At 44.3% G+C, this 25367-nt stretch overlaps 1 protein-coding gene across 3 annotated transcripts in view; it reads right to left on the reverse strand.

The window, feature by feature from the left end:
* Positions 1 to 25367, reverse strand: part of LOC110531729 (phospholipid-transporting ATPase ABCA1) — a 227524-nt gene that overhangs the window by 27785 nt on the left and 174372 nt on the right. For all 3 annotated transcript variants that reach the window (XM_021615071.2, XM_021615074.2, XM_021615072.2), the window contains exons 40-46: positions 23314 to 23437; positions 21460 to 21589; positions 19937 to 20057; positions 13810 to 13872; positions 9087 to 9193; positions 5210 to 5351; positions 4089 to 4223 (exon numbers count right to left, since the gene is read on the reverse strand). In XM_021615071.2, coding sequence (XP_021470746.2) covers positions 4089 to 4223; positions 5210 to 5351; positions 9087 to 9193; positions 13810 to 13872; positions 19937 to 20057; positions 21460 to 21589; positions 23314 to 23437 — 822 coding nt within the window. The remainder of the gene's footprint in view (positions 1 to 4088; positions 4224 to 5209; positions 5352 to 9086; positions 9194 to 13809; positions 13873 to 19936; positions 20058 to 21459; positions 21590 to 23313; positions 23438 to 25367) is intronic.

Here is a 25367-nt window from a genome sequence, read left to right on the forward strand (position 1 = left end):
TGGAATATGAAATAGAGGATCTTGTGTAGGTAGGTAAGCTACATGATGTACATACAGTACCAGTCAAAAGTTTGGACACACCTACGCATTCAAGGGTTTTTCTTTATTTGTACTATTTTCGACATTGCAGAATAATAGTGAAGACATCAAAACTATGAAATAACACATATGGAATCATGTAGTAACCAAAAAAGTGTTAAACAAATCTTTTTTTTTTTTTATTCTTCAAAGTAGCCACTCTTCGCCTTGATGACAGCTTTGCACACTCTTGGCATTCTCTCAACCAGCTTCATGAGGTAGTCACCTGGAATGCATTTCAATTAAGAGGTGTGCTTTGTTAAAAGTTAATTTGTGGAATTTCTTTCATTCATAATGCGTTTCAGCCAATCAGTTGTGTGACAAGGTAGGGGTGTTATACAGAAGGTCTTTTACCAAATATAGGGCAAAGTCCATATCATGGCAAGAACAGCTCAAATAAGCAAAGAGAAACAACAGTGCATCATTACTTTAAGACATGAAGGTCAGTCAATACGGAACATTTCCAGAACTTTAATAGGGTTTTAAGTGCAGTTGAAAAATCCTTCAAGCGCTATGATAAACCGGTTCTCATGAGGACAGCCACAGGAAAGTAAGACGCAGAGTTACCTCTGCTGCAGAGGATAAATTCATTAGCGTTACCAGCCTCAGATTGCAGCTCAAATAAATGCTTCTCAGAGTTCAAATAACAGACATCTCAACATCAACTGTTCAGAGGAGACTGTATGAATCAGGCCTTCATGGTCGAATTACTGCAAAGAAACCACTACTAAAAGACACAATATTAGGAAGCGATTTGCTTGGGCCAAGAAACACAAGCAGTCATCATTAGACTGGGGGGAATCTGTCCTTTGGTCTGATGAGTCCAAATTTGAGATGTTTGTTCCAACCGCTGTGTCTTGTGAGATACAGAGTAGGTGAACGGATGATCTCTACACGTGTAGTTCCCACCGTGAAGCATGGAGGAGGAGGTGTGATGGTGTGGAGTGCTTGCTGGTGACACTGTCTGGGATTTATTTAGAATTCAAGGCACACTTAACCAGCATGTCTACTACGCTCATTTGTTTTTCAACAGGACAATGACCCAAAACACATCTCCAGGCTGTGTAAGGGCTATTTGACTAATAAGGAGAGTAAAGGAGTGCTGCATCAGATGACCTGGCCTCCACAATCCCCAACCTCAACCCAATTGAGATGATTTGGGATGAGTTGGACCGCAGAGTGAAGGAAGAGCAGCCAACAAGAGCTCAGCATATGTGGGAACTCCTTCAAGACTGTTGGTAAAGCATTCCTCATGATGCTGGTTGAGAGAATGGCAAGAGTGTGCAAAGCTGTCATCAAGGCAAAGGGTGGCTACTTCAAAGAAAATAAAATATCTTTGATTTATTTAACACTTTTTTGGTTACTACATGATTCCATGTGTTATTTGCTAAATACGGCTGCTTGAATCCTGACTAGAACCAAAAAATCTGATCATACTACTCTAGTGCTAGCGTCCCTACACTGGCTTCCTGTTAAGGCAAGGTTTTACTGCTAACCTACAAAGCATTACATGGGCTTGCTCCTACCTAGCTTTCCGATTTGGTCCTGCTGACCATACCTACACATACGCTACGGTCACAAGACGCAGGCCTCCTAAATTCTAAGCAAACTGCTGGGGGTAGGGCTTTCTCCTATAGAGCTACATTTTTATGGAATGGTCTGCCTAACCATTTGAGAGACACAGACTCGGTCTCAACCTTTAAGTCTTTACTGAAGACTCATCTCTTCAGTGGGTCAAATGATTGAGTGTAGTCTGGCCCAGGAGTGTGAAGGTGAACGGAAAGGCTCTGGAGCAGTAAACCGCCCTTGCTGTCTCTGCCTGGCCGTTTCCCCTCTCTCCACTGGGATTCTCTGCCTCTAACCCTAAAACAGGGGCTGAGTCACTGGCTTACTGGTGCTCTTCCATGCCGTCCCTAGGAGGGGTGTGTCACTTGAGTGGGTTGAGTCACTGACGTGATCTTCCTGTCTGGGTTGGCACCTCCCCTTGGGTTGTGCCGTGGCGGAGATCTTTGTGGGCTATACTAAGCCTTGTCTCAGGATGGTAAGTTGGTGGTTGAAGATATCCCTCCAGTGGTGTGGGGGCTGTGCTTTGGCAAAGTGGATGGGGTTATATCCTGCCTGTTTGGCCCTGTCCGGGGGTATCATCGGATGGGGCCACAGTGTCTCCTGACCCCTCCTGTCTCAGCCTTCAGTATTTATGCTGCAGTAGCTTAGGGTCAGTCAGTTATATCTGGAGCACTTCTCCTGTCTTATCCAGTGTCCTGTGTGAATTTAAGTATACTCTCTCTAATTATCTCTTTCTTTCTCTCTCTCGGAGGACCAGAGCCCTAGGATCATGCCTCAGGACTACCTGGCATGATGACTCCTTGCTATCCCCAGTCCACCTGGCCGTGCTGCTGCTCCAGTTTCAACTGTTCTGCCTGAGGCTATGGAACTCTGACCTGTTCACCGGACGTGCTACCTGTCCCAGACCTGCTGTTTTCAACTCTCTAGAGACAGAAGGAGCGGTAGAGATATTCTTAATGATCGGCTATGAAAAGCCAACTGACATTTACTCCTGAGGTGCTGACTTTCTGCACCCTCGACAACTACTGTGATTATTATTATCTGACCATGCTGGTCATTTATGAACATTTGAACATCTTGGCCATGTTCTGTTATAATCTCCACCCGGCACAGCCAGAAGAGGACTGGCCACCCCTCATAGCCTGGTTCCTCTCTAGGTTTCTTCCTAGGTTTTGGCCTTTCTAGGTAGTTTTTCCAAGCCACCGTGCTCCTACACCTGCATTGCTTGCTGTTTGGGGTTTTAGGCTGAGTTTCTGTTCAGCACTTTCAGATATCAGCTGATGTAAGAAGGGCTATATAAATAAATTCGATTTTTCATAGTTTTGATGTCTTCACTATTATTCTACAATGTAGAAAATCATACAAATAAAGAAAAAACCTTGAATGAGTAGGTGTGTCCAAACTTTTGACTGGTACCTCACATGTAACATTAAACAGCATTACAAGGGATCTGAAGGATTTCCTATGTCATGACTGACTGTCTTGCTGAATTCATGAATTAATTAATGGGTGGGTAGGATGGATGGATGAATTACTTAATACTTTAGTGGTATAATAGTAAACATTACATTTGCCTAATCAGGCGTGTGGGTGCAATATTTTAGTGATGGTATTTTCATGGAATCAGTAAGATTTTGAAGTGACTTGGCAGGTCCCAAAGTTGGTCCCTCCTAATGAGGCTATGCCATTATATTACTTGTTCAACCCTCTCCATGACCAGCCTGCTTTACAAAGTCAGTTAATTAAGGAACACACTTTGATTAAGATGCCATTTTCTTTCTGTGAGAAACGCTTAGCTAGCATATAGCCACCGACTCTCCCTGTTCAAACCAATCCCAGTATAAGGCTTTAATTCCTGCAAACAGCGTTTCGTACACTTTAAATTTCCAAACGAGATTGGGTGGACTCTGAAAAGTGAATTAAAACGTGACCGGATGGCGATGCGACTGAAATACAGCCCCCTTTTTTTTCCTCTACTAGTAATTGACTTATAATCCCCAAGGAAATTCATTAACAATTTCTAAGTTGAATCCAGGATTTGTTATGTTGTCAAGCAGGCATACATCCTCTAATTGGTTCTCTCTCCTCTTCGCTGTACAAGGAACCAAAGTGGAATCCAATCTAGTGTTAGTTGGCTAAAGCATTTTGGAGTTATATCAAAAGTGATATTCTTGTACCCCGAAAAAAAGATGAAGAAAATGTTGCATACATTTTTTCTGCCCTCACTGAAAGCTTAATCACTGCTCAGGACAGAACTTCAGTAATATAAATTGAACCATAATATTGGATGTGATCTGTAAAAGATCTTAAAGTGTAAATACAGCTAGTAGGCGTTTATCATAGACCCATATCAATAGTGTCATATCAATGATCTCAAAAGGTGTTCATAACATTGTCATAAGGCAATAATAAGGCTGTGTTTTGAACTGAGCCAATCATCTTACCAGGAAGACCACAGGAGGACAGCCAATCAAAGCCATGGCGGTGGAGAGCTTGCGCTTGTTCCCTCCACTGTAGGTACCGGCTGACTTGTTGGAGTATTTGACCAGGCCTAGCTTCTGGATGCCCCACTCTGCCACCTAATAACGAAAACACAACCCGAGAAAACATTTAAATATATAATTACAAATTGTATTTCTGTGACAGTAGCACAACAATCCACTTTGGTTTGGGCTGTCTAGTGCTGGCATTCTGTTCTCACACCCTCCCTCTCTTCCTTTCCCCTGGCATGAGACATATGCATGCATGATGGTTGGCATCGCCACAGGACCTTTTTCAAGGCTGATATGCTGCACTGTGGGTTTCTGGGCCACATCACAAGCTAAGAAATAGTACTAGCCAGCAGGAACTTATCCAGTATTCATCCCCCTAGCGATTCTCCAATCCCTATCCTCAGGTACCCCCAACCAAATGTATTGTATGCGGGCATGTTTTCATTCCAACCATCCAGACATTCATTTACACCCTATATTGACATGTTGGTGGACTAATGATGTGGAAATGACACCAGCTCCCCGGGGCTCTCCCTGGAGCCAAAATGGCCACCACAAAGCACAACTCAGCAGACCCAACGGAACAGAGACCAGAGAAACTGGGTCCCTTGGCCTAGTAGTGTGAGATCAAAGGCCTGGGCGCCTGGGCCTGAGGCTGAGGCCACTGGCAAGTTGACCAGCCAACTTTCTTTTGATCTTATTGTTGCTGAGGGGGCTGTGGAGAAACTGGGGGCCCATGGTGGGGCGGCCACACTGCTAGGCATGCTGGTGAATAATGTAAAGGAATTACCCGTGGCCAGCTCCTCTAACCAGAACCTTATGTATTACATAGGTCTTCGACTTCAGAAGTTATTAATCACTTTGACCAAGTGCAGTGTGCTGTCTATGTCTGCACTTTCTTTTACGGTTGGAAGTGCAGGTATTGTATGGGGGGGAAGAAATGTCTGAAAGGATATGAAGTTCTTTGCTCTCGTCCGTCATCATGACAACTGTATACCTTAGGAATCAAATGGTGTTGCGTCGTGCAAGAACAGGAAATTACATCATTCAGGTCAGACAAGGGGAAATGTTACCATGGGGACTTCTTTCTCCGGTACGCCTCGTAGTCTGGCGTAGAACTCCAGGTGCTCTCGTCCGGTGAGAAGGTCGTTGAGGGCGTCAAACTGCGGGCAGTAGCCCATGTTCTGGTGAACGTCCCTCATCTCTGTCCGTATGCTGAGGAGGAGCATCATGGAACATACACTCAGGCACATACGGTAATGATTAGGATAACTCGACAGCATCATCGACAATAACACCATTTCCATGATGAAGATAGTGATAATGAAGATGAGTGATCCAACTGTGTCGTCACCATCATCCCTAGACAGTAGGTACTGTCTTACATCCACCGATTCAAATAATTCCCCTTTTCAAAAACTCACCACTTGGGTAATTCTGTCGTTTTCAGAGAGAAAATATTACCATTATACTACATTTACATTTTGGAAATCAATTTGGTTTTCTGGAGGTCAAAGACGTAGTGTGTGACAAGTGCTCTGTATAGTGTATCTCACAGAGGCTGCGTGAAAAGAAAAGGCCCTCACGGAACACGTTGATCCATTACCAGAATAAATATCACCACTTTGGTTAAGAAAACTCTCTGCTTTCCACACGTTGTCTGGAGCCAAACATGAGGAACAACGCAGGAGTTTAATTTGCATTATGTATTCTTGGGCCCAGGTGACTTTTTTCGACAAACAATATACAGTGCCTTGCGAAAGTATTCGGCCACCTTGAACTTTGCGACCTTTTGCCACATTTCAGGCTTCAAACATAAAGATATAAAACTGTATTTTTTTGTGAAGAATCAACAACAAGTGGGACACAATCATGAACTGGAACGACATTTATTGGATATTTCAAACTTTTTTAACAAATCAAAAACTGAAAAATTGGGCGTGCAAAATTATTCAGCCCCTTTACTTTCAGTGCAGAAAACTATCTCCAGAAGTTCAGTGAGGATCTCTGAATGATCCAATGTTGACCTAAATGACTAATGATGATAAATACAATCCACCTGTGTGTAATCAAGTCTCCGTATAAATGCACCTGCACTGTAATAGTCTCAGAGGTCCGTTAAAAGCGCAGAGAGCATCATGAAGAACAAGGAACACACCAGGCAGGTCCGAGATACTGTTGTGAAGAAGTTTAAAGCCGGATTTGGATACAAAAAGATTTCCCAAGCTTTAAACATCCCAAGGGGCACTGTGCAAGCGATAATATTGAAATGGAAGGAGTATCAGACCACTGCAAATCTACCAAGACCTGGCCGTCCCTCTAAACTTTCAGCTCATACAAGGAGAAGACTGATCAGAGATGCAGCCAAGAGGCCCATGATCACTCTGGATGAACTGCAGAGATCTACAGCTGAGGTGGGAGACTCTGTCCATAGGACAACAATCAGTCGTATATTGCACAAATCTGGCCTTTATGGAAGAGTGGCAAGAAGAAAGCCATTTCTTAAAGATATCCATAAAAAGTGTTGTTTAAAGTTTGCCACAAGCCACCTGGGAGACACACCAAACATGTGGAAGAAGGTGCTCTGGTCAGATGAAACCAAAATTGAACATTTTGGCAACAATGCAAAACGTTATGTTTGGCGTAAAAGCAACACAGCTGAACACACCATCCCCACCATCAAACATGGTGGTGGCAGCATCATGGTTTGGGCCTGCTTTTCTTCAGCAGGGACAGGGAAGATGGTTAAAATTGATGGAAAGATGGATGGAGCCAAATACAGGACCATTCTGGAAGAAAACCTGATGGAGTCTACAAAAGACCTGAGACTGGGACGGAGATTTGTCTTCCAACAAGACAATGATCCAAAACATAAAGCAAAATCTACAATGGAATGGTTCAAAAATAAACATATCCAGGTGTTAGAATGGCCAAGTCAAAGTCCAGACTTGAATCCAATCGAGAATCTGTGGAAAGAACTGAAAACTGCTGTTCACAAATGCTCTCCATCCAACCTCATTGAGCTCGAGCTGTTTTGCAAGGAGGAATGGGAAAAAATGTCAGTCTCTCGATGTGCAAAACTGATAGAGACATACCCCAAGCGACTTACAGCTGTAATCGCAGCAAAAGGTGGCGCTACAAAGTATTAACTTAAGGGGGCTGAATAATTTTGCACGCCCAATTTTTCAGTTTTTGATTTGTTAAAAAAGTTTGAAATATCCAATAAATGTCGTTCCACTTCATGATTGTGTCCCACTTGTTGTTGATTCTTCACAAAAAAATACAGTTTTATATCTTTATGTTTGAAGCCTGAAATGTGGCAAAAGGTCGCAAAGTTCAAGGTGGCCGAATACTTTCGCAAGGCACTGTATGTCGTGGAAAATGAACAGCGCTTTGGGGCATATCGTTGCTTGTCATCTGTAGTCTCAAAGAAGAAGAGAAAAGGCAGCTAAACTTGCACATTGCAAAGGAATGCTTCCTGTCTAAAAATAGTTTTCGTTAATCTGCCTTACACAATATGTAAAACTATAGCTGGAGCATGACAATTTGGATATCTGTTGGAGGAGGGAGGGACTGAAAAAATGCTGTACCAAGCTCTGCAGTGGGCCGGTAGGAAGTAATCGCTCACGGGGGTGGAGGTTATTTGCTGCGGGCTTTACGAGTGGAAACAGACAATCAACAAATGTAAGATTTGGGGGTTCAATGCAAACTCTTTTATTTGGAGAGAGAATTAGGTTTTCCCTCTATTTGTTGTTCCACGCTGCTTAAAGAGTCACTCTCTCATCCTACCAGGAACGTAATGAGGCGAAAACAGAGGGTGGTCGTACTTCTGTTTTTCTTTCCCTGAAGGTCCAAGAGATCACCGCTGGCAACATTAATCAACATTAACGTTGGCGTGTTTTGCGCCATCTCTTTGTTGAACACAAAGGAAATGATCCGTTTTTATAAATGAATAACTATGGCAACACAACTGGTGACGCAAACCAGTGGAGACCACAGTGAACTAGTATCCATCCACCGATTGCCTTACATCGTTTCCATAGAGATGATTACTTCATACGGAGAAGAGGGAGATGTTATTTCTCTCTAAATATGAAAGAACACGCCCCTTTTTGAGTGTACAAGGCATTTTTGTTTGTTTATTTAGGTGTATGTGTGTGTGTGTGTGTGTGTGTGTGTGTGTGTGTGTGCCCCTGAGCCTCTGTGTGTGTGTGTGCGTCTGAGTCTCTGTGCGTGGCAGGAGGGACAGAAAACAAGAGTGGGAGTGAGGGAGAGGGAAAGAGAGAGGGTGTGCAACAGAATGAAATATGTGGGAGATGGAGAGTGGAAGAGAGAGAATGGGGAATGTGCGAGACAGCACGTTGAAAAAATGAACAAGGACATGAGAGGACTGGAGTTGAAACGGACGAGAAAACAGAATGTACAAGAGAGGTCGAGAAGTCCAGAGGGAGAGAGAGGAAGAGGGAGAGAGCAAAACCCAAAGTGAGTGAGAGCCAAAGTTGCTGAGAAAGAGTAGGACTGTGTCCCAAATGGCAGCCTATTTACTGCATAGTGCACTCATTTTGACGAGAGCCCTATGGGTCCTGTTCAAAAGTAGTGCACTATATCGGAATAGGGTGCCAAAAATTTAACAAAACTCCCTTAGCTCTATCCCATAAATGCGCTGCATGGTCATTCCGACATCTGCAGTGGCCGTAGAGCATTTACGGTGATACGGGCATTCATGCTTCTTGCACTTGGCAGAACAACACAGAGCTGATGTGAAGGAAGTCATGTCTATACAGGACCTCCCGCCCCCGCCCCCACCTCCAGTCAACCAATCATGTCAATGTGGAGCTATATGGAGCCCTCTGCATTGTTAAAAATGTAAAAGGCGCTCGACGATGTGGTACGGAGCTCAATTTGTGTGTGTGTGTGTGTATGTGCTAACAGCCAGTGGCTCCTCCTCACCTGTATCCGTTTAGGAAGGCCTCCCCTCCGGAGATGGAGATGTCCCCCGTCAGCATCTTGAAGGTGGTGGTTTTTCCTGCCCCGTTAATCCCCAGAAGTCCAAAGCACTGTTAACACACACACACACACACACACACACACACACACACACACACACACACACACACACACACACACACACACACACACACACACACACACACACACACACACACACACACACACACACACACACACACACACACACACACACACACACACACACACACACACACACACACAGAGTGGAGCTCTCATTAACAACGAACATTGGAGGAAGAGATCCCAGACTTCCAATGGAGCAATTCATTATGTAACAAAAACCATTGGACGAAGATGATTCAAAGAATAAGATGCTCTACTCTACCGTAACCCTTATTGAGGTAAAGGTATTGGTTGTTGATAATGTAGTGTTAATCATTTCCTGACAGATCCAATAAATGGATTCAGTCATTCAACATACATGATTGGAATAGCACTTTTGGTACTAGCCTGTTGACTTACTTAATATAATCGTATTGTTTGTGCTGTAGGAACTGTCTGTCGTAAGAGGCAGTGCCTGCATCACCGTGTCAATATTATCTGAGTTATCCACACATTGAAACAAAACAAATTGACAGGATTTTATGTACACAATTACATATGACCGTTCAGTGTCAACATTGAGTGTCTTACATTAGGAATACTACTCATACATTCAACTGTCCACACGTGACACACACACAAACACATTAAGATGCAAAACACACCACTCACCTCAATCCCCCACTACAGCCACCCCCCCCACATACAAACACACCAGAGCATTCTGAACACCATTCCCCCTTCTTTCCCTAACCACTTATCATAACACTTCTTCCTCTTCTTCTCTCTATGACAGAGACTTCTTCTTCTTCTCTCTCTGACAGAGCCCCCTTCTCTCTCTCTGACAGAGCCCTCTTCTCTCTCTATGACAGAGCCCTCTTCTCTCTCTCTGACAGAGCCCTCTTCTTTTCCTTCTCTGACAGAGCCCTCTTCTTTTCCTTCTCTGACAGAGCCCTCTTCTTTTCCTTCTCTGACAGAGCCCTCTTCTTTTCCTTCTCTGACAGAGCCCTATTCTTCATCTCTCCCTGACAGAGCCCCCTTCTTCATCTCTCTCCGACAGAGCCCTCTTCTCTCTCTCTGACAGAGCCCTCTTCTTTTCCTTCTCTGACAGAGCCCTCTTCTTTTCCTTCTCTGACAGAGCCCTATTCTTTTCCTTCTCTGACAGAGCCCACTTAGTTTCCTTCTCTAACAGAGCCCTCTTCTCTCTCTCTGACAGAGCCCTCTTCTTTTCCTTCTCTGACAGAGCCCTCTTCTTTTCCTTCTCTGACAGAGCCCTATTCTTCATCTCTATCTGACAGAGCCCTCTTGTTTTCCTTCTCTGACAGAGCCCTCTTCTTTTCCTTCTCTGACAGAGCCCTATTCTTTTCCTTCTCTGACAGAGCCCTATTCTTTTCCTTCTCTGACAGAGCCCACTTATTTTCCTTCTCTGACAGAGCCCTCTTCTTCATCTCTCTCTGACAGAGCCCTCTTCTTTTCCTTCTCTGACAGAGCCCTCTTCTTTTCCTTCTCTGACAGAGCCCTCTTCTTTTCCTTCTCTGACAGAGCCCTATTCTTCATCTCTCTCTGACAGAGCCCTCTTCTTCTTCTCTCTCGGACAGAGCCCTCTTCTTCTTCTCTCTCGGACAGAGCCCTCTTCTATCTCTCTGACAGTGTCCTCTTCTTCTTCTCTCTCTGACAGAGCCCTCTTCATATTCTCTCTCGGACAGATCCCTCTTCTTCTTCTCTCTCTGACAGAGCCCTCTTCTTCATCTCTCTCTGACAGAGCCCTCTTCTTCTCTCTCGGACAAAGCCCTCTTCTTCTTCTTCTCTCTCTGACAGAGCCCTCTTCTATCTCTCTAACAGTGCCCTCTTCTTCTTCTCTCTCTGACAGAGCCCTCTTCTTCTTCTCTCTCGGACAGAGCCCTCTTCTTCTTCTCTCTCGGACAGAGCCCTCTTCTTCTTCTCTCTCTGACAGAGCCCTCTTCTTCTTCTCTCTCTGACAGAGCCCTCTTCTTCTTCTCTCTCGGACAGAGCCCTCTTCTTCTTTTCTCTCTGACAGAGCCCTCTTCTTCTTCTCTCTCGGACAGAGCCCTCTTCTATCTCTCTGACAGTGCCCTCTTCTTCTTCTCTCTCTGACAGAGCCCTCTTCTTCTTCTCTCTCTGACAGAGCCCTCTTCTTCTCTTTCTGACAGAGCTCTCTTCTTCTTTTCTCACTGAGAGAGCTCTCTTCTTCTTCTCTCTCTGACAGACCCCTCTTCTTCTTCTCTCTCGGACAGAGCCCTCTTCTTCTCTCTCTGACAGAGCTCTCTTCTTCTTTTCTCACTGAGAGAGCTCTCTTCTTCTTTTCTCACTGACAGAGCTCTTCTTCTCTCTCCTGGTCAGGTCACCTTACCGACCAGACCTACCCGACTTAACCTACCCACCCAAACCACAGTACCTACCCACCCACCCTACCCTACCTAACCTAGCATACCCTACTTACCCAACCTAACCGACAGTACCTTACCCACCCTACCCTACCTAACCTAGCATACCCTACTTACCCAACCTAACCGACAGTACCTACCCACCCTACCGTAGCATATCAAACTTAAGCAACCTAACCAACAGTACCCACCCACCCTAGCCTACTTAACATAGCACACCCTACTTACCCAACCTACATTAACCTACAGTACCTACCCACCCTACCTAACCTAGCATACCCTACTTACCCAACCTAACCGACAGTACCTACCCACCCTACCTAACCTAGCATACCCCACATACCCAACCTAACAAACAGTACCTATCCACCCTACCCTACCTAACCCACCCTACCTAACCTAGCATACCCCACTTACCCAACCTAACCTACAGTACCTACCCATCCTACCCTACCACACCCTACTTACCCAACCTACATTAACCTACAGTATCTACCCACCCTACTCTACCTAACCCACCCTACCCTACCTAGCATACCCCACTTACCCAACCTAACCTACATTACCTATCCACCCTATCCACCCTACCTAACCCACCCTACCCTACTTAACCTAGCATACCCCACTTACCCAACCTAACAAACAGTACCTATCCACCCTACCTAACCCACCTTACCTAACCTAGCATACCCCACTTACCCAACCTAACCTACAGTACCTACATATCCTACCCTACCACACCCTACTTACCCAGCCTACATTAACCTACAGTATCTACCCACCCTACTCTACCTAACCCACCCTACCCTACCTAACATACCCCACTTACCCAACCTAACCTACAGTACCTATCCACCCTACCCTACCTAACCCACCGTACCCTACCCTACCTAACCTAGCATACCCCACTTACCCAACCTAACCTACAGTACCTACTCATCCTACCCTACCATACCCTACTTACCCAACCTACATTAACCTACAGTATCTACCCACCCTACCCCACCAAACCTAGCAAACCGTGTTTACCCAACCTACATTCACCTACAATATCTACCCACCCTACCCTACCAAACCTAGCATAACCTACTTACCCAACCTATATTAACCTACAGAACCTACCTACCCACCCTACCCAAACTAGCATAGTCTACTTACCTAAACAACATTAACCTAGAGTACCTACCCATACTACACTACCTAACCTAGCATTCCCTACTTACCAAACCTACATTAACCTACCCACCCCACCCAAGCTAGCATACCCTACTTACCCAACCTATATTAACCTACAGTACCTACCTACCCACCCTACCTAACCTACTTATCAAACCAAACCTAACCGACCAAACCTACCCTACCTAACCTAGAATACCCAACTTACCCAAACTACATTAACCTACAATGCTTACCTACCCTACCCAACCTAACCTAGCATATCCTACTTACCCAACCTACAGCACCTGCCCAGTCTACCCTACCTAACCTAGCAAACCCTACTTACCCAACCGACAGTAACCACCTAACCTAGCTTACCATACTTACACAACCTAACCGACAGTACCTACCCACCTTACCCTACCTAACTTAGCATACCCTACTTACCCAACCTCATCTACAGTACCTACCCACCTTACCCTACCCTACCTAACCTAGCATACCCTACTTACCCAACCTAACCTACAATACCTACCCATCCTACCTAACCTAGCATACCGTACTTACCCAACCTTCAGTACCTACCCACCCCACCTACCCATCCTAACCTACAGTACCTCACACACTAACCACCCTGCCCAACCTAACCTACCCAATGAACCATTGAGTTTATCGATCCATTCTTGTTTCCCAACCCTGTCCTGTGAAAGTGTGGTGGCAAGATAAAGCTGGGGTGTAAATAATGCATGAAACAAACTATGAGATTCAGTCATATTCCGTTGGCATTTACATTCAGTTTGGGGTAAACAGGGCGAGGAGAACACACCCCTCCGTGCCTGTACGTGTCAGCATCGGAGATCCTGTTGAAATCAAAGCGTTCTGGCATGTGAGTGTTTGTGTATGAGAGCGAGAGAACGAGAGAGAAAGTGAAAGAAAGCGGGAGAGAAAGTATTGAGCATGAGATGGATCAGGGATTTTTTCCCTTGGTATCAACTGATTTGTGTGTGTGTGTGTGTGTGTGTGTGTGTTTGGCTCACCTCTGCGGCTGGAACGCCCACGCACACCCTGTCCACAGCAGGAATCTTCTTCCCCGAGTACACCTGCAAGGAACAGACGGCATAATTAATCAGAGGGAGGTAAGAGGCGAGGGAACGAGAGGCCTCCCCTCTCTGGACACGGATCTCAATGGCATTCTATTCCCTATACAGTGCAGTACATTTGGCCAGAGCCCAAGTAGTGGACTAATAAGTAGGGTGTCATTAGGGAAGCAGTCCTAGCCTCAGGTGGAGTCTGCTACTCACTACACACGGTTAATATTCATTAAACCTCAGATAAAAATAACCTTCATCAACTAGTATTTCGTGTACACCACCTATCATGTCTTTCAGCCCATCTGACTTTTTCTTGCCTGCCCCAAATGCAATAAGTTGGTTTGCCATTCAGAACAATATAATTACCCCTGCCCCTCCCCACAAAAAGCCCAATCGTAGCCTAATACCGCTTTCAAAAACAAAAGAGACATGGGGCTGCTTATAGCTGGTTAAAATCACATGACACACACCAGATGAGGTCATCAGTGTCTCCGGGTGATGTCATCGGAAACACTTATCTTCTATCGTTTGGACTACAAGACATAGAAACCTGTCGTTTTCACGTGGTGCTGGAGATGCTGAATTTGATGTTGAAAAAAGGGGACTTTCTCTTTAATGCACATAGCATAAGACAGTGGATAAAGGCGTGGAATAAGAACATTAGACTGCATACTTGGGCCTATGGGGCCATCTGAGGCTCAGGCAGAGGCCAGTCTGAGGCCTGATGGTACTGTAAGCCTACCACTGGGCTCAGTATCCCATTGACAGTTTACACGGAGAGTACAACAGTTTGGTATTCTCCGTAGGATTCCGACTCCCGCCTAGATCTTGTAGAAAACTGCAGATTAGAATGTGTCTGGGTTTCACTGCTTCTAGCCTGCAAACTAACTCTCCATTTTGTGTTTGAATTAAACCGTCTTTCCTTCTGCTTCCTGAGCAAATATCAAATCTCAGCCGCAGAGGTGCAGCCCAAGCAGGCCACTCACTCACCTTCCTCCAACAAGTCAAAATTCTCGAGTCCGGCATCACCGACGCTGCTGCTGCTGCGAGTAGTGGTAAACAAACCGACACTTAGACTATTGAAATGGGTTCGGGAGTGTACAAATAACGGAGCAATTGTCAACAAAATGAAGCACTTAGCATGTCATGCAACATTTCCACCTCGGGCTGACCACGAAGAGCGAGTTTGAAGTGGTTTCAAAGGGAAGTTAGATGTATTTTTCGATGTAAGAAAAAAATAAAAAGAAGCTTGACAAGGTTCGTGGCAGGTCTGGCAATTGAGATCTCATTCAGCACTCGACAGGAAGGACGGACGCAGCTCTACTCTCCTTGGGGGATGAATTCCAGGATAATTGTGTCATTTGTATTTCTGTCTACCTCTTCTCAGGTCTGAATCATACAACCCTAGGTAAGAGACCCACAGGGGCATAATGGCATACTGTAATGACATCATTATGGTCGATAATTGATGTCTGCTCCGGTTGTAAAGAAGTCGGGGACCATACGCACGTCAAATACTCTGCTGGTCTATCTGTCTGCCAGCCAGCCTGTCTGTCTGCCCATCCATCTATGTCTATCCATCTACAGTATTTATATCTACAGGATCTATCTATAGTATTTATAGCTCTATGTGTCTCTGGATTTTCCTCTGACCAGCCCTTTCCTATCCATGTAATGCAGGTGCTATGAGTTAGTAGTACAATGGACATGAGGAGTAAATGCATGTTTTATGTTCACTTCCTGGTCATTGCTATGTTAAAATGAGTATATGACTGTGGGGCAGGCCAGGGTATGTTAAAAGTGTGCATGAGCCGACTCTCTGGATTTATGAGACATCTTTACAATTCCATTCATCTTTGGAAGAAGGTACTTGAATATCGAGTGAATATCGGGCCAAGAAACACCTACTTAGAGCAAGTCTTTCTCTTCCTGGTCAGCGTGTGTATTCAGAGCAGTGCCAATGGGGCCAAAATTAAGTTACAACCTTTTGGTGCAGTGAAACACTTGGTTTGTAAGTAAATGATGAAGAATCAACTTTAACTGCACTCTAGTAGCCAACCCTTCACCACTCTTTCAACGGAGGTGTTCCAAGTGGTACCCTATTCCCTTTATAGTGCACTACTTGACAAGGGCTCTGGTAAAAAGCAGTGCACTATATAGTGGAATAGGGTGCCATTTGAGATGCAGACAAAGCAACCTCGACAGCAAGAGTCCCCCCAGAGCAAGTTCAAGGCTGACAAACAACAATGTCTTATTCATCGCCGTGATAGCGTGTCAATTGTGCACCATGTTTGCTTAAAAGCCCTGGGGGCATGCACTATTGTTGAGGACTTAGAAGTGCTACTCCCCTGGATTGCATGCTACTTTGGGGTTAGCGTGCTGCGCCACAGCACTGGTACAACACTAGTAGACACGAGTGGAAGTAGTAAAAGTTCCTATCCTAAGTTCCTATCCATAATAGCTGCCGTGGTGGTAGCGAGGGGGGGGGGGGGGGGGGGGGGGTGCAGTTAATCAGATGAGACAGCTGAGAAAATCTGATGCTGCTCGACGGACCACACACACACACACGGTTTAGAGGATTTTCTGTATTTTTTGACCCCAACAGCTGGGGTCACAAACCTGAATGTATTTGTGAAATGTCTAAGTTGTTGTTGTTGTATTAACATCCTGTTACCTTTCAGTAATTGAAATTTCACAGCAAACGGTGTGAACAATGGTCACCTCTCGCACACAAACAACACTGCCAGATCACATAAATACTTTATAAATCATCAGAAATAATAATAAAAGTAATTATATCAAAGGTCAAATCGAAACGCTGCTAGTCTTACAGTATGTATCTGCCAAGCACTGAGCTCAGGTCCTAAAATGGATACCGTATTCACATGACTTCTATAACATCAAACAGCTGTCACAGGCAGTGCGACATAAGAAAGTTTCTCTCCTAGTTTCTGAGTGACTGGAAGGTCACGTTAACAGTACGGGGCGTGTTAGTGCTAACTGGCGGACGTGCTGTCATAACGGACCCCATCGATTACGCCGCCACGGTAACAGCTAACCCAGAGGTTAAACTAACCCATGAGGCAGCCGCAGCTGTTGTTGGGAGGTAAATGGTTCTTCCTGAGTGAAGGAAGAGAAGGAGGAGGAGGCATCTGACAGATGATTGATGGGCTGTCAATCGCTTGAGAGACATGCTCAGATTTATGGCGAGACCAAGGCGGTGCGGCGGTTGAGGTGGGGCACTCATTGATCAATTCGTTTTCTGCGCTCTATGGCTGGATTGCACCAGTTGTGGTGGGAGGCGATGGGAGCACTCTCTGTATCTTCCAACCGATATAAATAAAAACATATGTTGAGGCACCTTGCAGAACTTTGTGGTTTTGTGTTGTTCTCCGCATGTTTCTGTGTCACTGTCAGTACTACAATAGCGAACCCAAAAACAGATGCATGACAACAAAACGGATGGGTCTATAATTGAAACTTGATAGGAAGGTCGAGCGGTACTCTGCTGTTGTGACGCTCACCACTTCCCTTTGACAATGGACGTCATAAAGGTGAACCGTACTGTACATACAGTTGAAGTCAAAAGTTTACATACACCTTAGCCAAATACATAAAAACTCTGTTTTTTTCACAATTCCTGACATTTAATCCTAGTAAAAAATTATCTGTCAGAAGGTCAGTTAGGATCACCACTTTATTTAAAAAATGTGAAATGTCAGAATAATAGTAGAGTGAAACACTTCGGGTAGCCTTCCACAAGCTTCCCATAATAAGTTGGGTGAATTATGGCCCATTCCATTATGCCACAACTTTGGAAGTGTGCTTGGGGGTCATTGTCCATTTGGAAGACCCATTTGTGATCAAGCTTTAACTTCCTGACTCATGTCTTGAGATGTTGCTTCAATATATCCACATAATTTTCCTGCCTCATGATGCCATTTATTTTGTGAAGTGCACCAGTCCCTCCTGCAGCAAAGCACCCCCACAACATGATGCTGCCACCCCCGTGCTTCACGGTTTGGATGGTGTTCTTCGGCTTGCAAGCCCCTTTTTCCTCCAAACATAACGATGGTGATTATGGCCAAACAGTTCTATTTTTGTTTCATCAGACCAGAGGACATTTCTCCAAAAAATACAATCTTTGTCCCCATGTGCAGTTGCAACTTGTTGTCTGGATTTTTTATGGCGGTTTTGGAGCAGTGGCTTCTTCCTTGCTGAGTGGCCTTTCAGGTTATGTCGATCTAGGACTCGTTTTACTGTGGATATAGATACTTTTGTACCTGTTTCCTCCAGTATCTTCACAAGGTCCTTTGCTGTTGTTCTGAGATTGATTTGCACTTTTCGCACCAAAGTACACTCGTCTTTAGGAGACAGAACGCGTCTCCTTCCTGAGCAGTATGACGGCTGCGTGGTCCTATGGTGTTTATACTTGTGTACTATTATTTGTACAGATGAATGTGGTATCTTCAGGCATTTGCAAATTGCTCCCAAGGATGAACCAGACTTGTGGAGGTCTGCAATTTTTTTTGGCTTGGCTGATTTCTTTTGATTTCCCCATGATGTCAAGCAAAGAAGCACTAAGTTTGAAGGTAGACCTTGAAATACATCCACAGGTACACCTCCAATTGACTCAAATTATGTTAATTAGCCTATCGGAAGCTTCTAAAGCCATGACATTATTTTCTGGAATTTTCCAAGCTGTTTAAAGGCACAGTAAACTTACTGTACGTAAACTTCTGACCCACCAGAATTGTGATACAGTGATATAAGTGAAATAATCTGTCTGTAAACAATTGTTGGAAAAATGACTTGTGTCATGCAGATGTCCTAACTGACTTGCCAAAACTATAGTTTGTTAACAAGAAATTTGTGGAGTGTTTTAATGACTCCCACCTAAGTGTATGTACACTTCAGACTTCAACTGTAGCTCTAAGCTAACTTATCACAGGTTACAGAATGTGAAACAAGACGAGACCTTATGAAGTTACTTTGTCTGCTGTGGGCGGCAATACATCATCCAGTCCCGACTGTTTTTTTCAAAGCTTGATCGTTAATTACCTCGGAGTGTGAGTGAGTGTATCCGTGAGAGATTGAGAGGGGGAAAGATGGAGTGGGTGAGATGGCGCGAGATGACAAGGGAGGGCTTGAAGAGACGTCAAGTCTGGACAGATGTCGACGAAGGGCTGTTTGCCGCGGCGACGCTTCCTGCCGACGCGAGCTCGAGAGAAGAACATCTGGCCTCGGCCAGGGTGTTAATCTGGGCGTGATTAAGTGGCCTCCGTTACCCGGCATGCCGTGCAGCACTCGCATGCTCACTTGCTGAAAAACCTTTGAGGGAGGGGGGACGAGAGTTGTTGGGTTTAGCGGCGAGAGAGAGAGCGAGAGATCTCATCAGTGTTGCCTCACAGAAAATCCATACCCCTTCCCTTCCTTCACACACTTCTCCCCACACTCCCAATGTGTCCGTGGAGTGTGGAGTGACTACAGCTGCACCTCGCCAGCCTGCAGCATACTGTGACAGATTAACGATACCCAAGTATCAAAGGAAAGGGAGGAGGATACCAACAGACACAGCTGGGGTAAACGTTCAGAACTTCAGAATATTGCAGATAGAAATGTAGCATAGAAACCTGTCATATGCTACATAACAGGAAATATAGTATACTTACTTTGTGTTCTTCTGATTTCTTATTTTTTATTTCTTGTGTGTTTTTGTTCTACCTTATGTTATTTTTAGTATTACATTGTTATATATTACTGCATTGTTGGGGTTACAGCTGGCATGAAAGTCATTTCACTGTTCATGTGACATGATTTTAAGTTTCAATATTTGTTAGATTTTTTGTAATGTTATGTCCTGAACAGGCCTTGAGCATTGAGACCCCTGGATCATATTCACTAGGAATAAAACAGAAGCACAAAGGCTGAAACTGAGAGGGACTACCTGATCTTGTCCAATAAGAAAACACTTTCTGTTTTCCATTGGGAAATGTTTCGCTACAGTATGCACTAATGAATATAACCGTGTCGTTGCTACCACTAAGTGTAGTAGTAAACGCTGGTACTGTACCTTAGAAAGATCGCAGATTCTCAACAGGTCTTTCTCTGAGCCACCTTTATGGATGCGTGCACGTTCCCGTGCCACGTCCACATCTTCGTCCTCCTTGGAGAATGACTCTCCAGAAATCAGTCTAGTGAAAAAGAAGGATTCAAAAACACTTAACCCACACATTCTCACCACATTCCCATAAAGCCAACAATACAAATCCCAAATGACGACCACCTGTTAATACACGTCATCTCATTTCAAAATCATGGGCATTAATATGGAGTTGGTCCCCCCTTTGCTACTATAACAGCCTCCACTCCTCTGGGAAGGCGTTCCACTAGATGTTGGAACATTGCTGCCAGGAATTGCTTCCATTCAGTCACAAGAGCATTAGTGAGGTCAGGCAGTTATGTTGGGCAATTAGGCCTGGCTCACAGTCGGCGTTCCAATTCAGCTCAAAGGTGTTTGATGGGGTTGAGGTCAGGGCTCTGTGCAGGCCAGTCAAGTTCTTCCACACCGATCTCTACAAACTATATCTGTATGGACTTAGTTTTGTGCACGGGAGAATTGTCATGCTGAAACAGGAAAGGGCTTTCCCCAAACTGTTGCCACAAAGTTGGAAGCACAGAATCATCTAGAATGTTATTGTATACCATAGCATTAAGATTTCCCTTCACTGTAACTAAGGGGCCTAGCCCGAACCATGAAAAACAGCCCCAGATCATTATTCCTCCTCCATCAAACTTTACAGTTGGCACTATGCATTGGGGCAGGTAGCGTTCTCCTGTCATCCACCAAACCCAGATTCGTCCGTCTGACTGCTAGATGTTGAAGCATGATTCATCACACTTCATCAGAATACGTTTCCACTGCTCCAGTCCAATGACGGTGAGCTTTACAACACTTCAGCCGACTCTTGGCATTGCGCATAGTGATCTTTGGCTTGTGTCCGGCTGCTCGGCCATGGAAACCTATTTAATGAAGCTCCTGACTAACAGTTCTTGTGCCAAAGGCAGGTTGGAACTCGGTAGTGAGTGTTGCAACCGAGGACAGACAATTTTTACACCCTCCACGCTTCAGCACTCGGCGGCCCCGTTTTGTGAGCTTGTGTGGCCTACCACTTCGCGGCTGAGCCGCTGTTGCTCCTAGACGTTTCCACTTCACAATAACATCACTTACAGTTGACTGGGAGAGCTCTGTTAAGGCAGATATTCGACGAACTGACTTGTTGGAAAGGTGGCATCCTATGACAGTGCCACTTTGAAATTCACTCAACTCTTCAGTGAGGCCATTCTACTGGCAATGTTTGTCTGTAGAGATTGCATGGCTGTGTGCTCAATTTTATGCACCTGTCAACAATGGGTGTGGCTGAAATAGCCGAATCCATTTACTTGAAGGGCTGTCCACATACTCATGTATTTATAGTGTATATCCTAAATGTTTTTCACTAATGGGAGAATTTGTTTACATTTTCACAATAAAATGCAATTTTATTAATGGAGATACATAATTACGAACCAAAGTTAATATTATTCTACTCTTGCCTGGATTTGCAGCAGAACTTATACTGGATAAGGAGAGTGATGGTGAACATGACTGCCCCCTGGATGGCCATGGCACAGAGGTTCTTCCCCACCATGTCCCAGCTGAGGGGGTCCTGGTAACGGTCTTCCCCTGGGAGAGACAACAAAACACAGTTCTTCATCAAGAGAAACATAATGTCTGTAACTGCTATGTATCACAATCACCTCGGATGGGTGTCACTGGAACTCAATGGTATTGGTCTAAATCTCAGCGGCTCAGAACCACTGACTGACACTCACAGAACTGCCATCCACCGTAATCAGTGGGAGACATCTGAACAAATGCACTTTATTCTAAATGGGAGCCCTTTCACTAATATAGATGTTTGTTTAAAGCTGACAGCAACTGACTCTCTCTCTCTCCTCCCTATTTCTCCCTCTCTGTGCTGGAGGGATGATGGACAGAAACGGAAGTGTTCAGTCTCATTCTCCAGCAAATAGGCCCTCTCCAGACTTTTAAGTTGCGATTGCTTTCCTCATTACGTTTGTTGCTGCAAATGATTCTCTAATGGCTATTTCCTGCCACATCTATTCCCCAGATAAAGCCTTTGCTCCCGCCATTCATGTGCCTCTCTGCCTCTAAATCTCCCCTGTGTACATATTCCCTTTTGTTTTCTACATTTTGTGTCGAGAACGAAGGGCTACGGTCGCGTTATTGGTCAAATGTAAGTCCCCCTAAGGGACAAAGAAGCTGCTATTCGGTAATGATGTAGCAACACATAAGAAGTGTACTGCAAAAGGCACCATGTGACGGTATGAAGAAGATGGTGTGAAAGCATTGTATAAGTAGAGGACTTGTTTTAAAGTAGCTAAGCTATTGGTGTTTGGCTAATCTTAAACCCAAATTGTTCACTACCAAATGTTACATTAGTATGTAGCAAGTGGAAAGTTTGCACCTGTTATTCTGAATAAAATATTGAAAGACAACACCAAAGCTAAAGCCATGGCATCGTCTTTCTTTACAGCGTACTTTCTTTTCCTCGTACCACTCAGCTTCATTTGACCTTTCATCCTACCACTTACGTTTAATTCCATCTAGCTGGGAGGGGAACGCTTTGCACTGATTAACCTTTGTTCTTTGCTGTTACCCATAGTAATAAAATGCTACTACTAATAATAATAATAATATATGCCACTTTTATCCAAAGCAATTTCCAGTACAGTGAGTGCAAACATATACACTGAGTATACAAAACATTTTTAAAAAGGCTGAAAGCTATGATCCCTTATTGATGTCACCTGTTAAATCCACTTCAATCAGTGTAGATGAGGTGGAGGCGACAGGTTAAAGAAGGAGTTTTAACCCTTGAGACAATTGTGACATGGATTGCGTATGTATGCCATTCAGTGGGTGAATGGGCAAGACAAAAGATTTAAGTGCCTTTGAACGGGGTATGGTAGTAAGTGCCAGGCGCACCAGTTTGTGTCGAGAACTGCATTGCTACTGGGTTTCTCACGCTCATCCGTTTCCTGTGTGTATCAAGAATGGTCCACCACCTAAAGAACATCCAGCCAACTTGACACAACTATAAAATGTTTGATAACTGTCAGTGTCATTTCGTAGTTTAGTTGTTACAGTTATGAATTCAAATGTAAAATGGTAATGTGTAATTAAAAGTACAACGCTATTCAGTTGGAGTGTAATGATAGTATACTGTATGTATAGTATACTAAAATACAGATTTTTTTTTCTTCATTTAAAGTACAATTTGAATATGTGTGTTGAAGGTATAGATAGATATATGTTAAGAAAGTTTGATTTGAATAGTTTCACCATTCTTCGATTTACTCCTAAGGTGGTTGGGGGATGCTCACCAAAGCTATCGTACAAGGTGGCCATAGCCTGGTTCTTGCCCATGTCGATGAGCCCTCGACCCAGACAGAAGTGCGGAAAAATCAGCAGCACCTGCTTCACAATACCATTGATTTTCGTGATGTTCTGTGAGAGAAAAAACACAAACAGAAAAACAACAACAATGCATTGGTGAGGCATAAAATACTAGAAAGACTGCAAGATATAAGGGCAGATTGTTATTGGGGGTGACACATGACACTGGATGTGTCTGTGTTGACAGACTCGTTCCTTGCTGTGTGCGAGTGACCTGAGGGAAGCAGCGGGTTTGGAACCCCCGGCGGCGGTAAAAGAGTGTTCGTGGAGTTTCGAGTTTTCCGCCAGATAATTAAAGCACATCATCCATGCTTGCTCATCAGCGGAGGCACACTGCGTGCTTGAGTGGGGCGCCAAATGACATGGAAATGAGCCTCGGCTTCTTGACTCGTTATTAAGGGGCACGCTTTCTCGCTCAGTGATGTCTCTCTCACCCGCGTAATGTGAGGGCAGGAACAGCTGCTCACACATACAGATGGAAACTTTCTCATCTCAAGCCCTGAGACTTTGAAAGATGAACACATTCAGAGTGATATACACACCCACTTCTCACTTTACCACTTGCAATAAAATACAAACCTACAGGCACACAGTCACACTATCGCACAAATTCACAGCCATCTTATTGGCTGTTTAATTACTTAGGTTAGGCCCGTTCATATCTGGTCCTTCCTGATTAAGCCACCCCTCCTGAAATCCCTTCTCCTCCCTGTAGCTATACTGCGGAACGATGGTGCCTTTTAAAGCACACAAGCCCTAATTAATTAAATGAAGAAGGAATGAAAGACAGCCAGACTGCACTGACTACTACAATGCCAGTCTCAGCTCTCCACATTGCTTTCATTACAGAGGATTGAGGGAATAAAGAGAGGGGGGAGAGTGAATCAGAGGGATAGATGAATAGAGAGAGAATGAGAGAGATGGAGGAAAGATATTGCCACTTCTGCCTGTTCTAAAGCAAGGTTATGCATAATGCATACGTTTGGTCTCAGGATAGTCTTCAAAGACGCTAGCGTATATTGAGAAAAAACATAAATTCTCCGTTTCCTCTTTTGGTAGGCAAAAAGTACGATGCATTTCTTAACATGGTGCAATGTGGGGCGGCAGATGAGAATGACAGATGGCACCTTATCGTTGTCAGATTTTTTCATGGAGAGTTGTTGCTTTGCAATGTTTTCCTCTAGTTTGAGGAATGGCATGAATGAAAGGATTTACTTGGTCTGCAACTCAATGACTTGTAGATTCAATCAATTGCGGTTCACACACACTGTTTCTGCTATATTTTAAGCACAGGTGTGGTTTAGAGGCACCATCCAATGGCAATGTCCACAGAGAGCTTTTGCAGCATGTTGGATGTGAAGCAGTGAACACCTGTCATATACTCTTAGAAAAAGCGTTCCAAAGGGGTTCTTCAGCTGTCCCCATAAGAGAACCCTTTTTGGTTCCATGTAAGAACCCATTTGGAGAACCAAAAAGGGTTATTCAATGGGGACAGCCGAACAACCGTTTTAGGTTCTAGATAGCACCTTTTTTTCTAAGATAGTAGAGCAAACGTTCAGGATGAATTTAGCAGTACAGTTTTCCTTCATCTGTTATGGATGGAATTGGGATCTTTGGTCATGGATGGTAACTCACTACCGTCATCATTAAAACAAATTTGGTATAGGGCTTCATGTATGATGTATGGGTATACAGCAGTGATAATGTAGCTCAACTTCAAGTAAATGTGTTATCTTCTCCTAATGGTCGAACTTAAGCTACAGATCAAAGGTTAGAGTTGGAAGGTCACAGCTAGTTGACATGCAGCAGTAATCTGAGCATTTCAGCCAGGGAGTAACTGGGCAGTCCGAGCCTAATTTCCCTACAGGCAAGTATGAATGCAAAACAAAAATACCTCATTGATTATGGTGCCACAGCTAACTCTCAAATGTCAAGCAATATGTCTGCCAATTCATCTCGGTCTTATTGAACTTCTAACCTG

This window comes from Oncorhynchus mykiss, chromosome 9, assembly GCF_013265735.2.
Source record: "Oncorhynchus mykiss isolate Arlee chromosome 9, USDA_OmykA_1.1, whole genome shotgun sequence".
NCBI classification, from domain to species: domain Eukaryota; kingdom Metazoa; phylum Chordata; class Actinopteri; order Salmoniformes; family Salmonidae; genus Oncorhynchus; species Oncorhynchus mykiss.